Below are 22,796 nucleotides of genomic sequence, written 5' to 3'. Positions count from 1 at the left end.
CCATTAAATTCACCTCTAGAAATTCAATTCCCTGAATAACATCATCTGAAATATACAAACTCAATGAAATTTAACCTGCCTGAATAATAGAATGAATTAAATCTACTTGCAATTTCTTCTCATTTCCAATTTTGATGCTGCACAATAACCCAATTCTCTTACTTAGCTTCCATTCTCCAATTCCACTCTGTTTTAAAAGGAGCCTTTACATATTTCCAAACATTCAACTGCCATCTAAATCTCTCTTATCATTCTCAATCTTTATTTTTTTTCCTGTTATTGAATCCAGAGTCAAATTCAAAATTAAAATACTACAAGACCGTAACAGCTGTAACCTTTCATCAATCTTTGTAAACTCCACTGTTAATTGCTCTACCTCCTGAAACCAGAATCTTTCACTATACTACAAGATATTGCACATTCAAAATTCATTCAAAACCTATTCGCATCCAATTATAGTCTTCCTTTTCCTTCTCATGCAGTTCGCATCATATCACTTGAGTTAGCTGCACAAACTATTCTCAATCCAAATTTCCACCCATTCTAACTAACTATCACATCCAACAAATTTAACCAAGTTGAATACAAAAATTTCCAAAATTCAAAGATTTTTTGTTTTTTTGTTTTTGTTTTGTTTTTGTTTTTTTTTTGTTTTTTTTTGAATCTGGATTAATAGAAATTAAATCCCTTGGTCAAAATTCAAATTTGTCCAGGTTTACTACAATAGCACCTCATCTAACTTAATACTTCTCAAGCTTAAGTTCACTGCTCAAAATTCCAACTTAACTCTCTTGATACCACAACTCCACTTCTTACAGAAATCAACTACAATGGCTTAAAGTCAGCAAAAATCCAAGCATTCCCTATAACAAAACATTTGCATCACATGCACCTCCCCCCACACTTAGAATGTTGTTCATCTCGAACAAAGAAACTCATCAAAAACAATCCCAGCACACTAAAGAAATGTGTATAGGAATAAGAAAATAGAAGATAAAGTAGAAAGATTTAAGAAAAAATAGGACAAAAAACAAAAAATCTTTCATTATCCTCATGCTAAATGTATAACAATTGCAATTTTGAAAAGGAACAAGGCAAATTCTAGAGATCCATGTTCAAGTGCATATCCCACAAAATTAACTATATAGGCTAACAAAATGATCCTCACTAGGTTTAAAATGAACTCAACTACTCAAGTTAAAATCCACCATCCTACCCATTGAACACGTGAAGTCATCCAATAAGAAATGTAAAGAATGTAGCACTGATGAATCATATATAAAACCTTTTACAAATCCAAAACAAGAATTATCAGTACTACACAAAGAACAGATTTATTATTATTTTTTTCCACAGATTGTAAATTGAAAACAATTAAACTACCAAGAACCAAAGAACAATTGTAAAATGACAGGAAGAAATAAACGAAAAACACTTCCCTTATTTTTCAAGTTGGATAAGCAGCTTCCTCAAAGTGCAACTTCTCCTTGAAATCTTCTTCAACACCTTCAAAAAAATCTTGAGACAATGTCCATTTACCTTAAAAACTCTTCCAGTAGAAATTTCCTGAATCTCAACAACACCATAAGGAAATACATTAGTAACACAATAAGGTCCCTCCCACCTAGACTTCAACTTACCCCGTATCAATTTAAGTCTAGAATTAAATAGCAGAACCTTGTCTCCCTTATGGAATTCCTTTCTCAATATCTGTTTATCATGAAAAGCTTTTGTTTTTTCTTTGTAAATCCGGGAACTCTCATAAGCCTCCAACCTAAGCTCCTCAAGCTCTTGCAACTGTAACTTCCTCTCACCACCAGCCTCTCCCAGATTCATGTTACAAGATTTCACAGCCCAATACGCTCTATGTTCTACCTCAACTCGCAAGTGACAAGCCTTACCAAAAACAATCCGATACGGAGACATTCCAATAGGTGTTTTGTAAGCTGTTTGGTAAGCCCAAAGAGCATCATCAAGTCTCCTACTCCAATCCTTCCTATCCAGTTTTATTGTCTTTTTAAGAATTTGCTTAATCTCTCTATTAGAAATTTCGGCCTGACCATTCGTTTGTGGATGATAAGAAGTAGATACCCTATGAACCACACCATACTTACTCATGAGTGCCCTCATATGCTTATTACAAAAATGAGATCCTTGGTAACTAATAATAGCTCTAGGCAATCCAAATCTGCAAAATAAATGAGACCTAACAAAGTTCACAACAATAGAAGAATCGTCAGTTCTGCTGGGAATGACCTCCACCCATTTTGACACATAATCAACAACTAATAAAATGTAAACAAAACCAAATGAAATAGGCAAAGGACCCATAAAATCAATACCCCATACATCAAAGACTTCACAAAACAAAATAGGTTGTTGAGGCATTTCATGCTTACGTCCTATATTTCCCATCTTTTGACAATTCTCACAAGTCCGATGAAACTCAAAAGCATCCCTAAATAAAGTGGGCCAATACAATCTTGAATCTAAAACTTTCCTAGCTGTATGTTGAGGCCCAAAATGCCCCCCACATGCAAGTGAATGATAAAAGGAAAGTATAGACTGAAATTCATCATCAGATACACATCTCCTTACTACCTGATCACTACCAAATTTCCAAAGGTAAGGGTCATCCCACACATAATACTTTGCATCACTCTTAAGTGTATCACATTGAATTCTTGAAAAATGCGTAGTAAAGACACCAGCAACCAAACAATTGACAAGATCAGCATACCATGGCAATCTACCTTGTAGCCGGAAAAGATGTTCATCAGGAAATGCATCCACAATTGGTACATTATCCATTTTACTTCCAATCCTACTCAAATGGTCCGCCACCAAGTTCTCTTTCCCGCTCCTGTCTCGTATTTCAATGTCAAATTCTTGAAGTAGGAGCATCCAACGAATCAATCGAGGCTTTGCATCTTTTTTCTTGAGAAGAAACTTGAGAGCTGCATGATCAGGAAAAACAATAACATGAGAACAAAGAAGGTAAGACGGAAATTTGTCCAAATCAAAAACAATTGCTAGAAGCTCTTTCTCAGTTGTTGTATAGTTGCTTTGAGCAGAATCCAATGTCTTTGATGCATAGCTAATAACATGAGGTGCTCCGTTAACCCTTTGAGCTAGAACCGCTCCAACTGCAAAATTAGAAGCGTCACACATTAGTTTAAAAGGTAGCAACCAATCAGGGGCACACATAATAGGAGATGAAATAAGAGCTTCCCTGAGTTTATCAAAAGCTTCCTTGCATCTTTCATCAAACACAAACACCGTATCCTTTTGTAACAATCGTGACAAAGGTAAAGCAATAGTACTAAAATCTTTGATAAATCTTCTGTAAAATCCTGCATGCCCAAGAAAAGAACGAACCTCTCGCACACATGTAGGATATGATAAAGCAGTAATTACACTAATCTTAGCTGGATCTACGTCAATACCTTTTTCAGAAACAATATGACCCAAAACTATACCATGCTGAACCATGAAATGACATTTTTCAAAGTTCAAAACCAAATTCTTTTCTACACATCTATGCAAAACACAAGATAAACTATCTAAGCATGCATCAAATGAAGAACCATAAACAGTAAAGTCATCCATAAACACCTCCATACAATGCTCAAGAAAATCAGCAAAAATACTTACCATGCACCTTTGAAATGTACCTGGAGCATTACACAATCCGAACGACATTCTTCTGTAAGCGAAAGTCCAAAAAGGACAAGTAAAAGTGGTCTTCTCTTGATCTTCAGGTGCTATGCAAATCTAAAAATATCCTGAATATGCATCCAAAAAATAATAATGTGTCTTCCCTGCTAACCTTTTCAACATCTGATCAATAAAAGGTAATGGGAAATGATCCTTCCTTGTTGATTGATTAAGTCTCCTATAATCAATACACTCTCTCCAACTATTCTGTACCCTTGTAGGAATCAATTCATTGCCTTCATTTGCCACCACAGTAATTCCCGATTTCTTAGGCACCACTTGCATTGGACTTACCCATTTGTTGTCCGAAATAGGATAGATAATCCCAGCTTGTAGTAACTTCACAACTTCTTTTTTTACTACATCAAGAATAATTGGGTTAAGCCTCCTTTGTGGTTGTTGCACAAGTTTAGCATCATCCTCCAACAAAATCCTATGTGTACAGATAGAAGAGCTGATTCCTATCAAATCTGCGAGAGTCCACCCAATCGCCTTCTGATTGCGCCTCAAAACATTTAGCAATTTCTCTTCCTGTGCAGCATCAAGATCTTTGGAAATAATAACTGGCAGTTGTTCATCCTTCCTTAAGTAAGCATATTTCAAATGGCTGGGAAGAACTTTCAACTCCAGCTTTGGTGGCTGCAAAACAGAAGGAAGTGATTTTCCAGATTCAACCTCAACTACAAAAACTCCCTCATAATCCCTTGTCTCTGAAACAGAAACACACTTATCAGAATTGTCACTGCATTCTGTACTCGGATCATCTCTAAAGTTATTAAAAAAAACAGCACATTCCAGTAAGTAACCATCTAACCTGTCTTCTAGTTCATCAAACAAATCTATACTCAACAAAGAATGATCATCTACTGGATATTTCATAGCATCCAAAGTATTATACTGCACTACAGTTTCACCAAACTCCATTGACAAAGTTCCAGCATGAACATCAATTTTAGTCTTTGCTGTCTTCAAAAATGGTCTTTCCAAAATAATTGGCACATGACTTGATAATGCATCACCTTCCATATCTAAAGCATAAAAATCTGCAGGAAAAATCAATTCCTTAACTTTAACCAGCACATCTTCAATCACTCCTACTGGATGAGCAAAACTTCGATTTGCCAATTGGATCACAACTCTTGTTGGCTGAAGAGGACCAATTCCAAGAGCCTGAAACACTGATTTCGGCATTACATTAATGGATGCCCCAAGATCCACCATAGCATCTTCAAAACTGTTTTCTCCAATTTTACACGGAATAGTAAAAACTCCTGAATCCCTGCATTTTTGTGGCATATCCTGGAATAATGCAGAAACACTTCCCCCTGCACAAACCAGCTCATCACCCTTAAGCTTTTTCTTATTAACACATAAATCCTTCAAAAATTTTGCATACTTTGGGATGTGTTTGATTGCTTTCAGTAGAGGAATGTTTACTTCTACTTTACTAAAAATTTCCATCATCTCTTGAAATTCTCTAGACCTTTCAACAACTTTACTCTTCCCAGGTTGTACTGATCTTTGAGGAAATGGTAACTGAATCTCTGTTTGCTTCTGTTCTAACAATGGAATCTGCACTGCAACATATTTAGGAACAGAACCAAATTTAATCTGCAAATCTGCATCAAAATCTTTTAAATGCTCAGCTGAACCCTCCTGTTTATTCTCAGAAACACTTCTCCCATTCCGTAGTGTGATAGCACTCACATTTCCTCTTGGGTTTGGAATGGTTTGGGAAGGCAACTGGCTTGGGGTCTGTAACTGAGTTTGTCCTTGTGCAGACACCAGTTGACTCACTTGTCTTTCAATATTCTGTAATGCTGCATCAGTCCGCTGTTGTTGCTGAATTGAATGAGTACACTGCAATGAAAGTTGTTGTTGATGGAGCATCATTTGCTGCATAATCTCTTTCATGTCTTGTAATGAGAAATCGATTTGAGTTGAGGGAAAAGACTTTCTTGGCTGCTGAAATGGTGGAACAAGTTGTTGAAACTGCTGAAATGGTTGTATTCTGTTCGGAATTGTGCTATTGTAAAACCCTGGTGGTCTCTGATTGCTTGAAAAATTGTTATTCTGAATTTGTTGTGGAAAAGGCTGCTGAGCAGCTGAAATATTTCCATACCTCAGATTTGGATGATCTCTCCATCCTGGATTATAAGTAGGTGACATAGGATCGTACTTAATTGGTTGATTACTTTGCTGATATTGTGGACGATTAGGGAAAACGCTAGCTGCTGCTACAGATTGCTCAGCTGCTGAATTGCATCCATCTTATTGGAAACTGGGACAAGTATCTGTTGAATGCCAACTACTGGCACAGAATCCACATATTTTCATTGTCTGAACAGGCTCCGCAACTTGATGTTGAAATTGCTGATTCACTGTCATCTGAGCTGCTGCCAACTCAATTCTATTCAACATTTCCTCTAATCTACTCTCAATTCTACTCTGTCCTGGTTGTAAAATCTAAGCTTCATGAACACCCCTTGCTACCATAGGTCTTGTACCAAATTGTTGGTAATTTGCTGCCATAGTTTCTATCAACTCCCTAGCATCATTAGGTGTCTTATTCACCAAAGCTCCTCCACTAACTGCATCTATCATGCTCCTATCCATGAGCAATAACCCTTCATAGAAATATTGAATTAACAATTGATCACTTATTTGATGTTATAGACAGCTTGCACATAACCTTTTAAATCTTTCCCAATATTCATGAAGTGTTTCACCAGTAGCTTGCTGAATTCCACAAATGCTTTTCCTAATCGATGTTGTTCTAGATGCAGGAAAAAATTTATCCAGAAATACCCTCCTCATATCACTCCAACAAGTAATAGTCCCTGAAGGCAAATAGAATAGCCAATCCTTAGCTGCATCAGCCAAAGAAAATGGAAATGCTCTTAGTTTAATATCCTCCTCCGAAATTCCCTGAGGTTTCATTGTAGAGCACACCATGTGGAATTCCTGCAGGTGTCTATTTGGATCCTCACCTGAATGTCCATGGAATTTAGGCAACAAATGTATAATCCCTGATCTTAACTCAAAATCAACTTCTAACTCAGGATACTCAATGCAAAGAGGTTGATGTGAACCATCAGGAGCTGCCAACTCCCTCAGCGTACCACCATGACCAAGTACCATTCTCCTTGAAGGATCTGCAGACATAGAACTAGAAGTAGACGACTGTCCTTTCTGAGCTCTGTTTAATATATGGAAACTCCTTTCAATTTTTGGATCAAACTGAACTAAATCTTGGTTGTTCTTTTTGGTCATAAATTGTGCTCTACTCTGTCACTAAAACATCAGATAACAAAGTACTAAAGAGTAGATATCAAACTAAAAATTAACAACCGCCATTAGGGTCCCCGGCAACGGCGCCAAATTTAATAACCAAAATTAGTGTCGTTAAAATCTTGGTTTCAAATGTTAACTAAAATCTTCCTCAACCTAAATTGGTAAGTAGACTCCAAAGTTGATTCACGAGGACTTCATAGTGTTATCAATTCTCCTTTGATCTGATTTATTGCACAGTTTATATGGGTTTTTTTTTATTACTAACAATGCAGAATTTATTTGATTAAAGATGCTAACTCACATTCAAGCTTCCATCGTTGACTTTTTCTAGATGAATGACTATTAAAACCAAATTCTGAGATTATCTACTCAACTACAAGCATCACTAGTATAATTTTGTAAAGTGGAAATTGAATCTAGCAACTTGAAGCTAAATGAGCAAATCTAAATCATAGAATAGTTTCAAAAATCTAATTCGAACTCAAGCTGAATCAAGTTTAACAGAATTAAATCTAAGATCAGGTCATTGTCATCCGTAAGCAGAAATAAGAAAAGAAAATTTTCTGCATCAAACTACAAAGGTTCAATTAAAGTCAACAGTGAAACTCTAGCAAAGAGGAAAAAAATAGAACTAGATCTGGGAAGAAGTAGAGTAAAGATTCAGTGAGCTGGGATCCCCCAAGCACTCACAAAGCTAGAAGAATCGTTACTAAACTCTCATGAAGAGACTTTACCCTAGATCTGGAATATAAACAACTCCATTGTCATTTCCAGATCTGAATGGTAAACGGGAGTCGAGCAGCATTGTCCTCCTCCCAGATCAGCGTCACCCAAGCAGAAGTTGTTGAAGACAGAAACCAGCCTTGTTTCGATCTGCAGTTCGTCCTGCTCTCAGAGAGAGTCGCCGATCCCCTTTCCTGTAGCCTCCCTCGCATATTTATATTCTCACCAGATCTTAGAATTTCTGTGCGGCTCAGATTCTCTAAAACTTCAATCCAACGGTCCAGGAACTCCAAAGCTTAAATCCAGATGAAAACTCCCTCTTCAATACCTGTAACAATTAATCAAGACTTTGTCAACAAAATACCCCATAATTGCTACTTACATCATTATTCCAGTTAATGACCAGAATTATTAAACATACACGAAAAAGCAATCAAAACTCGATAAAAGAGTAAAATTCTGAAGAAAACAATTAAAATGTTTAACCACAAATAGACACTATCACTTGACAACTGGTAAAAAGACCTGGTGGACCATGAGAAAGTCATGTGATTCTGCATGGTAAGTAAGGTAAGTCACTAGAGGAGAGAGTTCCAGTGAGAACGAGTCCTAATTAGGGACTTTAGGTGCAGGTCAAGTTTAGGTCCATTTTGGATCCTAAACTAAAATCATGACTAAATCCTGGTCTCAAGAAGACAAGGTCTAATTAATAATACTATTTTATTATTGTGCTAACTCTATTTTGTAGGTTATACTTTATTTTTGGACTAACATGTTTTTTCAAGAGTTAAAGAGAAAAATCAGTCTTGGTGAACAGTGCTCAAGGCACCTCTTGGTCGATTGGAGGCACCTTGGACAGTGGCTTGAAGGCATCTCCTGTGTGAGTAGAGGTACCTCAGATGTTGGTTAAGACTCTGTGCAAAAAGGCGCAGAGGCACCTCGCATATCTCTGGAGGCACCCTAAGCTTGGTGTTGGAGGCGCCTTGGAAGAACATTGAAGGCACCCTCTAAAGGATAAAAACCAAAGGTTGTGGAGCTTATCATGACTGAGGTTTGTGGGATAAAGTGTGCTCTTGGAGGTGCCCTAAACAGCCTATAAAAGAAGGGTTAGATCAAGCTTTCAATACAACTCAATTAAACTTCAATATGCGACCCTTCGAATTTCCGACTTCATCCATCCACTGTACTGTGATGTTGCTGCGTCTAACTACTATTGAGAAGTCGTCTAAAACTGAGCTTGATCCAATCATCTTCAAAAGTGTTGGGTAACAAAATTTTAATTCTGTACTTAATTATTGCACAAAGGAAAGTGTAGCTTGTTACACTTATCATAGTTTTTCTATTGTACTCGTTTCCCTCTTCCGGGGGTTTCGGAAGAGGATTATAGTACATTGTCTATCGATACTGTTCGAGGGATCATGAATCTTGGAGTAGGAGTTGTTGAAGGCTCCAAACTAAGTAACCGATCGAATTCTTGTTTCTTTTTTTTTCTATTTATATATCTTTTCCGCTGCATACTCATTTTTGTAAAACCAAAAAATAGAGCTTTTTAAACGACATGATTGACCCCCCCCCCCCCCCCTTCTCACATGCGCTACAATCCTACAAGTGTTAGCAGAGCCCTGTAAGCTCTAAATTGATACATCCACCAATCAAGCAGAGGGTTTAATTGTTTGTTTCTTTTATGCTGTATTTTTTTGGATTTTAGTTTTTCGAATATATTTGAATTGGTATAATTACCTCTTCAAATAAATCCTTTTTTGTTTTGGTTTTGCTCAAGTTGGTACAACACCTCTTGAGTTTTTTGTCTTATTCTTTTCTTTCTACCACACTACTTATCCCAAAACCAAGTCTTAGTATTTGTTTAGCCTTTACTATTTCAATAATCATATGGCCCAAATAGAAGGATACAGTGTCGCTCATCCCCCGATGTTCAACGAAAATGACTTCTCATACTGGAATAAGCGGGTGGAGGTATACCTCAAGACCAACATCGACAAGTGGTTCACTATTCGACGAGGATACAAGACGCCAATGGATGAAGTTACAAAAATACCTCTCAACCGAGAAAATTGGAACCCTGAGATGAAAAAGAAGGCACAAATCAAGTTTAAAGTCATTAACACCCTTTAGTGCAGACTCACAAAAGAAGAATTGAACCATGTCGGTCCACACGAGAACGTAAAGGAACTATAAGACAAACTCTTATTATTATTACCAACTATAAGAATTGCATGAAGGAACAACTAATGCCAAGGTAACCAAATGTGACCTCTTATTATATAAATTGTTTAATATTGAAATGCAGGAATGAGATACAGCTAACCAACTACACGCAAACATCAAGGACATCCTCAACGGACTCCACATAATCGGCCACCAGATGGAGAATCGAGACGTTATAAGGACACCCTAAACTTGTTTCCTTGGAATGCATTATGGGCATCTATTGCAGATGCCTATAAAATTTTTAGGAACCTTTCAAAATTAAAATTAGACTAGTTGTTTTGCGAATTAGAACTACACAAGCAAACTAACTCCAAACCGGCCAAGAAAGGTATTGCTTTTTTTTTCAGGTTCATCTAAAGAATCCAAGTTGAGAACCATACCTGAACTAGAAGCTAGATATGACTCAAATTCAGATACTGAAGAACACCTAGTGAACTTGGTAAGTAGGAAAAAGAAGGATCTACAAAAGATAAAGTCCAACTCCAACAGCAATAAAGCCAACGCCACATGCTATGGGTGCAACAAGAAAAGGCACTACAAGCACGAGTGTCCAAAGCTAAAAGAAGACAACCAGAAGAAAGAAGGCATTGAAGAAAACTTGGCATGAATCCTCCTTCAAAGAATCATACACCGAAAAACCAAAGCAACATAATTACCTCACGCTGATGGCATCTTGACCAGAATCAGAAAGCGAAATTGATCAAGACGATGAGTTTGAATACGAGTTAAGCCACGAGTCCGTACTCATTTCCGAAGGTTCCAATGAGGTTAATTCTAACTTATCTACTACTTTCTTCAAAATTATGGCATGCATGAATAGAAAATTAGCAAAGTCAGAAACCCAAATTAATCAACTCATTAAGGAAAATCAAAATCTAAAAGAACAATTAAAATTAAGTTTAACAACTGAACCAGTTCAATATGAAAATCCAACACAAGTTACAAAACTTTAGGAGGAAAATTCAAAATTAAAAAATAAAGTTGTTAAACTAAAAGAACTTTTAGGAAAATTTACAAAAAGATCCAAGTACCTAGATATGATACTCAGATCACAACGAACTGTGCATAATAAATCCGGACTTAGATACAAGTCCAACTCAACCAATAAAATATTTATATCACTAGTAACCCAAAATAAGAAACAAGCCAAGGCTTGGATTCCAAAACCTTGTTTAACCAAACAAGTATGACTTAATCAATATTATGTACCTAAAAACAAAATCCACTACCTAAAACCAAATCAAAATAAACCAAATAATTCAAACTTAAACCCAAAAATAAAATCTAAACCTATTAATTCAAATTCAAACCTAAAATGTAAAATGAAATCAAATAAATCAAATTCAAATAAAAAAACTAAGTTTAAATCAAATAACTGCAAATTCAATATAAACTCAAGTTATAATCAGGTTTACTATAACTATAAAACAAATTGATATAAACCAAAAACTTAAAACAAACCCAAGTTCAATAATTCAGGGGGAGACACCAAACTAGTTGGCACCTCTAAAATAATACCTTACCTAGTAAGGGTAATTAGAACTAGATAAATTAGGGACTAATTTAACTTGGCAAACAGTACTAGAAAAATTTGGGATGATAGTAGGTTAGGGAAGCTATGTCTATGTATGTCTAGAAAGAATCATATGTATATTTGACTTATTACATTTGACTTAGTGAAACTAACTGAAGATACCTCTTACCAATCTAAACTAGTTAGACCAAAGATTTATATTAAATTCTTTAGACAAGACTATTTGAAAAATCTCGAAGCACATGGTTACTCTTATGATGTCCATGTAACTAACCACAGCCTAAAAATTTATTCAAATAATACCTGCTTGATTAACCCAAAACTAAATTTGAATCTAACCCAAGTTAAACCAACCCTTAAAAATTTAACTTAACTCATCTCATAAAATGTTAAGATACCTTTGTTTGAAAACTTAGACTAGTGAGATGATTATATCAATAGAATTTAAATTTAACCCAAACCTAACTTAACATAAATAAAATTTAGATTTTAAACTTTAACTTAAAATTAAACTTAAGCTTAAAATGAAAATTAAACTTAAACATAAAATGAAAATTAAACTTAAACTTAAAATTAAAATTAAAATTAAAATTAAAATTAAACTTAAATTTAAAACTAAAACCAGATATTAAAATTAAACTCAAACCAAATTAAAACTTAAAATTTAATTTAAATTAATTTAAAATTAAATTAAATCAAATCAAATTAAAATTAAATTAAATTAAGCCAAATAAAAATTAAATTAAGTTAAATTATATCAAATTAAAATTAAATTAAATCAACTTAAAATTAAATTTAAAACTTAACGTGAAAAAATAAAATAAAATTAAAAATAAAATTAAACTAAAAATAACATTATTATAAATTAAAATAAAAATAACATTAAAATTAAACTTAAAATTAAAACTATATATTAAAATTAAACTCATACTAAATTAAATTTAAATTAAATTTAAATTAAAATAAAATCAAAATCAAATTAAATTAAATTAAGCCAAATAAAAATTAAATTAATTTAAATTAAATTTAAATTAAATTAAAATCTTAACATTAAAACTTAAACTTAAAATTAAAACTTAAATAAAAAATTTAAAATAAATTAAATTAAATTAAAAATTAAAATTTAAACTTAAAATTAAAACCAAAATTAACATTAAAATTAACCTTAAAACATAATTAAAATCAACTAAGATCAAGCAAAATTTTAAAACTATAACATATTTAATCTAACCTTAATTAAAACATAATAAAAAAATTAATAAAACCTTAAATTAAAATTCATTATACTGAATCCCAAAGGCCAAGGTGCCTCCCATTATGTCGGAGGTGCCTCGCACAAAGGCTAGAAAAATCCTACCAAACCTTATTGAAGGCGCCTTCAATGCATTTTAAGGCGCCCAATAAACCTTTAGAGGTGCCTTCCATCAGCTTAAAGACGCTTCAAACTCGTGTTTTAGCATCAAACAGACTTTCTCCATTCACGAAAAAATGCTGGGAAGGCACCTTTCAACTGCTTACTTCACCTCTTTCTCCTTGATTCTCCTCCTAAAGTACAAAAATGCCTCCTAAGTACCCTCTACCTTAAGCTATATATTTGTTTTGTGTGTTTTTCTTGAAACTTTTCCTGTATGTGATTATATTTGTATATATCTATTTATTGTTTAGGAAAAGATAGGTTGTTACTCCACCCATCACTGCACCATCTACCGATGCTAGATTCCTAACTTAGGGTGTATTTTTCTGAACATATATACATAGCCCTTAAGTCTAGATATTTGAATAGGATTTTCTTTACCTACTATTGTCCAAACATAATAGAAATGATTGACTATTACAACTTAGGTTGTCTAGTTTATTATAACCATGCAATGAATCTAGATCTATGTGTCTAATTTTACAATAACCTAGTTTAGATAGATGACCTGACCTATTCCTCCAAAGTAGCTGGTAGGGATATTAGTTTTTCCCCTACTATTCTATACGACTGCTTAGGTATAAGGGTGCAAATGAGCCAAGCAGCTCGCGAACGGCTCGGTCAAAGCTCGACTTAAGCTCAAATTTGATTGAGCTCAAGTCGACTCGTTTAACATTCGAGTCGTGTAACGACCCGCCTCCTACTGTCTAGGCTGCGAGGCCGGGGGTTACATTATCTTATCTAACTATGGTGTGCGGAAAGCTGAGCTAATTAAAATTCTACCATTTGTTATAAAATCTAGAATTCAATGTTTAGAACACTCTTCTGGAGTTGTACATATGCTAAAGAAAGGAACCTAAACTTTCTATCTGATCAAAAAGCTGAAATCAGACACTTCTAGTTGAAATCAGACTATCCAATTGATCGGCAGATCGATTGGAGTGGTTTGATCGATTCACTGATCAATTCAACGTGCTACTGTGCACGGAGGTAAATTTGGAATCGATCATCTGATCGATCCAGTCTGTTCAATCGATCCGATAATCGATTCGGCAGCTCTTTGTACGCGGAAGTCGCGTTTCAATCGATCAGCTGATCGATCGAGGCTTCTCAATCGATCAGCTGATCGACTTAGCTGCTCTCTGTTCACGGGGAATTACCTCCCAATCAATCGGCTGATCGATTGGGAACTCCTCAATCGATCGGCTGATCGATTGGGTTTCTGATTTTTCTGAAATCCCTCACGAACTCATTCAGAACCTCCAAAATTCAACTAAAACATAAAACAATACTACTAGGCATGTTATTACTCATATTTTGCTACATAATATCAAGACAAATAGCAGTCTAAGCATGACATAATACATAGTTTCACAATTCATGATACTTAGCATCCTAAAGTGTAGAAAAGCAACAACATAAGGAAATACTAAGTTTTTAGGTTTGCTAGTTCCCAAAAATCTTTATTCCAGGTTCCTTCTCACACACATCAGGTCGCATTGAACTCCAGCCTCCGCTAATCCATCTTCCCTTTACCTTTATCTATAGTATAAGGAAAATGAAACTATAAGCTTGGGAGCTTAGTAAGAACCATCTACCTCACAAAAACATGCATTCGAAGAAATCATGCTTTCAAATGATGCTTTTTGAAATACATGTTGATGATCATGATGAACGTGCTAAAACATGGCATATTGATATACAAGTCATGACAATCAAAGACTGAACATAAAGCTATTTGCTATATCAATAAGAAAACTAAACTGATACATAAGCTAAGCTAAAATTCATGTTAGATTCATGCTGAAGCTGTACCATATTCACATAACTGATTTGTGAAGTTTTGAAAACTATTTTCATAAGTAGATAAAAATACTAATCATGCTGCTGATGGGCCCGACAACTGTACTTGCTATGCGCGCATCCCTAATTAGACCAAAGGTAGCTAGTCCCGAATCTAGTAGGGTTTACTAGGTTATCTAAACCTAGGGACGACTATGGGAGCCCAACCCAAGGACAACTGAGAGTCCAGTACAATGCCACTGATAAAAGTAAAATACTGTTCATAAGCTATTTTATCTTATCTTGCTCTTACTAGGTTATCTGAACCTAGAGCTAGGTTATTTGAACCTAGAGGCGACTGTGGGAGCCCACCCATTGGACAGTAGTCCCATATATAATGAAACAAGACTAAGTATTCTATTTAAAATCCTTCTATGGCATTTCACTGAGCTATTAAAATGCCTACTGTAACATATAACCGTACTAGGCATTTTATCGAGTACTTGGTGTGCTCTAATTCTGCATATGGCTACGCTAAGATCATAAAAGCGAACTAGGACCATGAAAGCATACGATTAGCTACTTATACTGCAGGTGAGGGGTTACTTACATCCTGCGCTAAGTTTTCTTACAATCCGATCGCTAGGTTTCCGGAGAAGAAGATCGTTTCGGCGATCCTCTTACGTCTACGCTTCCTTCTCGCGGAGGGGAGCGTCCTCGTATCGGAGACGTCGCCGGATGGTGCTCCTACAACCCTAGGGATGGAACCCTAGGTCTTTTTGGGTTTGTGCGCCGAGAGGGTGAGGAAGAGAGAGAGGCGATGGTGAGGGTTTGAGGGTGAGAAAAGTTATCGTTCAAGAATAATAAATTCCCTCTTAAATTCCCTATTTATATTAAGTGATTAATACCCCCAACTAAACCTTAAATATAATTGCTCTCCTCTTCTTTTAGCACACCCCTGCTGGGGCCCCTTGGTTACTAAAGTTACCCTATAAGTCATAGGGTCCATAGGTCTCGGGTTCAATTCCCGCTTAGGCTATTTTACGTCTTTATTTACTTTTGCTACTTCTGCTACTCCAAAAATTCCATAAAAATATCCTAAAATTTCAGAAAAATAATAGAACATTTCTAAAATTAATTTGAGAATTTTTGGGTGTTACAATCCCCCATACCTTATAAAAAGTTCATCCTCGAACTTAGAATAACTCTGGGTACTTCTGTCTCATACTAGTTTCTGTCTCCCAAGTTGCATCTTCTGCTGTGTGATTTTGCCATATGACTTTTACTAATGGTACCTCCTTGTTCCGTAATTTCTTAACTGCTTGGTCTACTATCTAAATAGACCGACTGTCATAGCTGAGGTCTTCGCGGACTTGTACCGACTGGGGCTCAATCACCTGGGTGGCATCTGGGATATGCTTCTTCAACATAGAGATGTGAAATACGTTATGGATAGCTGACATCTCCTGGGGTAGCTCTAGCTCATATGCTACCTTGCCAACTCTTCTAGTGATAAGGTATGGTCCCATATATCTGGGACTTAATTTGCCCTTCTTCCCAAAACGCATTACTCCTTTCATGGGAGCCACTCGGAGAAATATCGTATCCCCAACTGAAAACTCTAAGGGTCGACGTCGTGTATCAGTATAACTTTTCTGGCGGCTCTGAGCTATCTCTATCCTCTGGCGGATCTGCTGTATAGCTGCTGTGGTATCTGCTACTAGATCTGTCTGAAGTTCTAGTTCTTTCTGTTCACCACTTTCATACCAGCAGATTGGAGATCTACACCTCCGCCCATAGAGAGCCTCATAGGGTGCCATGCCGATAGTGGCCTGATAGCTATTGTTGTATGTAAATTCTGCTAAACACAGATATTTGCACCAACTTTCCTTGAAGTCTAGGGCACACGCTCGGAGCATATCTTCGAGTACTTGGTTTACTCGCTCCGTCTAACCATCTATCTGAGGATGGAAAGCTGTGCTAAACTTTAACTTGGTGCACAATGCTGACTGTACACACTCCCAGAAGTGTGACGCGAATCTACTGTCTCTGTCCGAAATGATGGTCCGTGGAACTCCATGCAGTCTGACAATCTCCTTGAGATACAACTGAGCTAGCTGCTCCATGGAGTAGGATATCCTGATAGCTAAGAAGTGGGCTGACTTAGTCAATCTGTCGACTATTACCCAGATGGCATCAAAACCATTCGTGGTCCTGGGTAGTCCCACTATGAAATCCATGGAAATATCCTCCCACTTCCATTCTGGAATCTGAATAGGCTGCAGGGCTCCTCTTGGTATTTGGTGTTCTGCCTTGACCCTCTGGCAGGTCAGACAGGTACTGACATATCTAGCGATGTCCCTTTTCATCCCAGGCCACCAAAAATGTCTCTTTAGGTCTTGGTACATTTTGGTGGAGCTAGGATGCATCACATAAGGAGTCCTGTGAGCCTCGTCTAGGATCTTCCTCCGTAGTTCCTCCTGATCCGGAACACATAGTCTGTCACCAAAATATAATACCCCACTATCAGATACTCTGAACTCTCCACTTTCTGATTCTGGAAACCCTTGCTTGATTTTCTGAATTTCAAGGTCCTGATCCTGAGCTGTCTGAATGTCACCAAGCAGGGTAGGTGGTAATGTCATAGTAGAGAGCTGTCCAACTATAAGTTCGAGACTGAACTTTGCAATCTCCTTTTGTAGGAGCGGTGACATGGTTGCTAGGGATAGTAAGGTAGCACTGGACTTCATGCTAAGTGCATCTGCCACCTTATTGGCCTTTCCTGAGTGGTAGAGGATGTATATATCATAGTCTTTAACCAGCTCGAGCCATCTGCGCTGTCGCATATTCAGATCCTTCTGAGTGAAGAAGTACTTCAAACTCTGATGATCTGTATACATTCTGCACTGAGCTCCATACAAGTAATGTCTCCAAATTTTGAGGGCGAACACAACTGCTGCAAGCTCAAGGTCATGAGTAGGGTAGTTCCTCTCATAGTCCTTGAGTTGTCTGGAGGCATAGACGATCACCTTGCCATTTTGCATCAGTACTGCTCCTAGTCCCAATTTAGAGGCATCACTGTAAATATCAAAGCTGTCTGTGTTTTCTGGCAGAGTCAGAATGGGTGCACTGGTCAATCTTCTTTTGAGCTCTATGAAACTGTTCTCACAGTCCTCTGTCCACTGAAATTTTCTGTTCTTCCTGGTGAGAGCTATCAGTGGGGAGGCTATCCTGGAGAAATCCTCTATAAATTTTCTATAATAGCCTGCTAGTCCCAAAAAGCTTCTGATTTCACTGGCGTTCTTAGGTCTTTTCCAGTTACTCACAGCCTCTATCTTACTGGGGTCTACCATGATACCATCCTTGGAGATGATGTGACCCAGAAAGGATACTTGATCGAGACAGAATTCACATTTCGTGAACTTGGCGTACAGCTGGTTCTGCTGAAGGGTCTGCAGTACAATCTTCAGGTGTTCTGCGTGTTCTTTCTGAGTTCTGGAATAGATAAGAATATCGTCGATGAATACGATAACAAACTTATCTAAGTATTCTCTGAATAATCTGTTCATGAGGTCCATGAAAGTAGCTGGAGCATTCGTCACACCAAAGGGCATGACTACGAACTCATAATGTCTGTATCTGGTCCTGAAAGTTGTCTTGGGTATATCACCTTCTTTAACTCTTACCTGGTGATATCCTAATCTGAGGTCTATTTTAGATAACATTGCTGCTCCCTTTAGCTGATCAAACAGGTCATCTATCCTGGGAAGAGGATACATGTTCTTAATCGTAACTTAGTTTAGTGCTCGGTAGTCTATACACAGGCGCATGCTCCCGTCCTTCTTCTTCACAAACAATACAGGCGCTCCCCATGGTGAGTAACTAGAGCGTATGAAGCCCTTGTCGAGCAGCTCCTGTAGTTGCTCCTGAAGTTCCTTCAGTTCTGTTGGAGTTATGCGGTAGGGTGCTTTGGAGATGGGATTTGTATCGGAGATAAGTTATATCTCAAATTCAATCTCCCTGTCTGGTGCTAGGCCTGGTAACTCCTCAGGAAAGACTGTTGGATAGTCACATACGACTTGAACCTCATCTAGCTTTTGGTTCTTGTCCTGACTAGCATTGACTACATGTGCTAGAAATCCTGCACAACCTGAATCCAGTAGTCTCTGTGCTTTCAGGGCTGAGAAAAACTTCTTGGCTTTTCCCTTTGGTTCTCCGATGTACCCAAATTGCACTCTTGCTTCAGGTTGGAACACGACTTTCTTCTTACGACACTCTATGGAGGCACCGTACTTGATCAGAAAGTCCATTCCCAAGATGACATTGTAGTCAGCCATATCTAGCACTATCAGATCACCAAAAAGCTCTCTGTCTGCTATAATGACTGGCTCGAAGCCAGTGCGTGGATGCCATGATTTCTCCTGAAGGTAATGTTGTCAAAAATTGACCACTAAGTGCATCTGGAGTTATTGCTAACTTTTCGACAAATGTCCTGGATATATAAGAATGGGTTGCCCCAGTATCGAATAAGACAGTTGCACTTTGCTGTAAAATGCTGATCTGACCTGTAACAACTGTCGAGGTATTCGCTACGTCCTCTCTGGTGAGTGAGTAGATCCTCGCGTTCGTCGTGGCTGAGGGGGCTTCTAGTCTGCCCTGGCTGATGTGTGGACCATGTAAAGCAGCCTGCATCTGGTGTAGCTATGATGGCTTGTCTCCGTACTGAATCGGCTGTGGTGCGGGGTAGCTGGTCTTGTTCGGGCATTGCTTGGCCATATGCCCTTCCTGGCCACATTTGAAACATCCTCGTGTGCCCTTGCGACAAACTCCGGGGTGGAATTTCCCACAAGTAGAACACTTGGGATAGCTAGGCTATTTACTAGCTGGTCCTCCTTTTGGGTAACTCCCTGGTTTACGTTTATTATTGGAGTTCCCTTTCCAGTTAGAACTGTGGCCTTAGTGTTTCTGAGCACCTGAGCCTCCTTGGCCTTTGGACTCTGAAAAGGCTTGCTTCTGCTATTTGATGCTGTTCTGGTAATGCTCGGTGATCTGAGCACTACTTACCAATTCTTCAGTAGTTTGCGGCCTATGAACGTCGTTGGCCACGTTCATTGCGATTTCTGGCCTTAGCATTTTGAGCATCAACCGGACTCATTCTCTTTCAGTGCTGACTAGTTCAGGGCATAGACGAGCCAGTCTGTTGAATTTCTTTACGGCCTCCTCAACTGAAAGGATGCCCTGACGAAATTCAGTGAACTCATCGTAGTGGCGGTTTGTGACCCGAATGTGAAAGAACTCATTAAAGAATTCTCTCTCGAAGTCGGCCCATGTCATCTGGTTCACTGGGCGCTTCACTTTAATCCTCTCCCACCACATACGTGCGTCTCCTGCCAGGCAGAAGGAGGCGCATTTCACCTTTTCATACTCTGGCAAGTCCAGAAGCTCCATCATACTCTCTAGTGTTTTGAACCAGGCTTGGGCATCCCATGGTTCACTGGTGCCTGAGAAGTTCTCTGGCTTGATTTTCTGCCACTGGATCAGATAGGCTTCTCTTCTTGCCCCTGCTGCTGGGGCTATTGGTGCTAGGTTAGGTTCTGGAGTGGCAGTGGGAGTGTTCTGCTGATTAGCCCTTAGGGTGGCTATTTCCTGTTGTTTTTCAGCTAGTTGCTTCTGTAACTGAGCCACTACTGTTGTAAGGTCTGGGGGAGGCACTGAGTTGCCTGCCTCATGCTGGGGCTCAGTAGCTGGTGCCTTTCTAGCTGGGTGTCCTCGTACCATTTTCTAGAGAAATAGAGGACATACATAACTAATACAATCATATTCGCATAACTATTGTTATCAGGTTAGATGCTATCATACATAAACATGCTTTACTTATCTATAAACATGAAAGCAAGCAACATAATTAAAGTGAGAGATATTCTTACTTGGAAGCTGCAGGTTCAATGCTGATGTGTGTGTGGAGGAAGTATGGAACTTGCTCTGATACCACTCTGTAACGACCCGCCTCCTACTATCTAGGCTGCGAGGTCGGGGGTTATATTATATTATCTAACTATGGTGTGCGGAAAGCTGAGCTAATTAAAATTCTACCATTTGTTATAAAATCTGGAATTCAATGTTTAGAACACTCTTCTGGAGTTGTACATATGCTAAAGAAAGGAACCTAAACTTTCTATCTGATCAAAAAGCTGAAATCAAACACTTCTAGTTGAAATCAGACTATCCAATCGATCGGCTGATCGATTGGAGTGGTTTGATCGATCCACTGATCGATTCAACGTGCTACTGTACACGGAGGTAAATTCGGAATCGATCATCTGATCGATCCAGTCTGTTCAATCGATCCGATAATCGATTCGGCAGCACTCTGTACGCGGAAGTCGCATTTCAATCGATCGGCTGATCGATCGAGGCTGCTCTCTGTTCGTGGGGAATTACCTCCCAATCGATCGGTTGATCAATTGGGGACTCCTCAATCGATCGACTGATCGATTGGGTTTTTGATTTTTCTGAAATCCCTCACGAACTCATTCAGAACCTCCAAAATTCAACTAAAACATAAAACAATACTACTAGGCATGCTATTACTCATATTTTGCTACCTAATATCAAGACAAATAACAGTCTAAGCATGACATAATACATAGCTTCACAATTCATGATACTTAGCATCCTAAAAGTGCAGAAAAGCAACAACATAAGGAAATACTAAGTTTTTAGGTTTGCTAGTTCCCAAAAATCTTTATTCCAGGTTCCTTCTCACACACATCAGGTCGCATTGAACTCCAGCCTCCGCTAATCCATCTTCCCTTTACCTTTATCTGCAGTATAAGGAAAATGAAACTATAAGCTTGGGAGCTTAGTAAGAACCATCTACCTCACAAAAACATGCATTCGAAGAAATCATGCTTTCAAATGATGCTTTTTGAAATACATGCTGATGATCATGATGAACGTGCTAAAATATGGCATATTGACATACAAGTCATGACAATCAAAGACTGAACATAAAGCTATTTGCTATATCAATAAGAAAACTAAACTGATACATAAGCTAAGCTAAAATTCATGTTAGATTCATGTTGAAGCTGTACCATATTCACATAACTGATTTGTGAAGTTTTGAAAACTATTTTCATAAGTAGATAAAAATACTAATCATGCTGCTGATGGGCCTGACAACAGTACTTGCTATGTGCGCATCCCTAACTAGACCCGAGGTAGCTAGTCCCGAATCTAGTAGGTTTACTAGGTTATATGAACCTAGGGACGACTATGGGAGCCCAATCCAAGGACAACTAAGAGTCCAGTACAATGCCACTGATAAAAGTAAAATACTGTTCATAAGCTATTTTATCTTATCTTGCTCTTACTAGGTTATCTAAACCTAGAGTCAGGTTATTTGAACCTAGAGGCGACTGTGGGAGCCCACCCATTGGACCGTAGTCCCATATATAATGAAGCAAGACTAAGTATGCTATTTAAAATCCTTCTATGGCATTTCACTGAGCTATTAAAATGTCTACTGTAACATATAACTGTACTAGGCATTTTATCGAGCACTTGGTGTGCTCTAATTCTGCATATGGCTATGCTAAGATCATAAAAGCGAACTAGGACCATGAAAGCATACGATTTGCTACTTATACTGCAGGTGAGGGGTTACTTACATCCTGCGCTAAGTTTTCTTACAATCCAATCGCTAGGTTTTCAGAGAAGAAGATCGTTTCGGCGATCCTCTTACGTCTACGCTTCCTTCTCGCGGAGGGGAGCGTCCTCGTATCGGAGACGTCGCCGGATGGTGCTCCTACAACCCTAGGGATGGAACCCTAGGTCTTTTTGGGTTTGTGCGCCGAGAGGGTGAGGAAGAAAGAGAGGCGACGGTGAGGGTTTGAGGGTGAGAAAAGTTGTCGTTCAAGAATAATAAATTCCCTCTTAAATTCCCTATTTATATTAAGTGATTAATACCCCCAACTAAACCTTAAATATAATTGCTCTCCTCTTCTTTCAGCACACCCTTGCTGGGGCCCCTTGGTTACTAAAGTCACCCTATAAGTCATAGGGTCCATAGGTCTTGGGTTCAATTCCCGCTTAGGCTAT

At 38.0% G+C, this 22,796-nt stretch overlaps 1 protein-coding gene across 1 annotated transcript; it reads right to left on the bottom strand.

The window, feature by feature from the left end:
- Window positions 1-1,447: 1,447 nt before the first annotated feature.
- LOC121979502 lies at window positions 1,448-6,138 on the bottom strand. The gene is made up of 4 exons (XM_042531491.1): window positions 6,030-6,138; window positions 3,931-5,969; window positions 1,641-3,483; window positions 1,448-1,506 (listed from the first exon to the last, which is right to left on the bottom strand). The coding sequence occupies exons 1-4, from the start codon at window positions 6,136-6,138 to the stop codon at window positions 1,448-1,450; spliced, it is 4,050 nt and encodes a 1,349-aa protein (XP_042387425.1).
- Between the last annotated feature and the right edge of the window lie 16,658 nt (window positions 6,139-22,796).

The sequence above is a fragment of the Zingiber officinale genome, chromosome 5A, assembly GCF_018446385.1.
Source record: "Zingiber officinale cultivar Zhangliang chromosome 5A, Zo_v1.1, whole genome shotgun sequence".
Taxonomy (NCBI): Eukaryota; Viridiplantae; Streptophyta; class Magnoliopsida; order Zingiberales; family Zingiberaceae; genus Zingiber; species Zingiber officinale.
The sequence above is the reverse complement of the archived record's forward strand: the minus strand, read 5'-3'. Positions and strand labels throughout refer to the sequence as shown.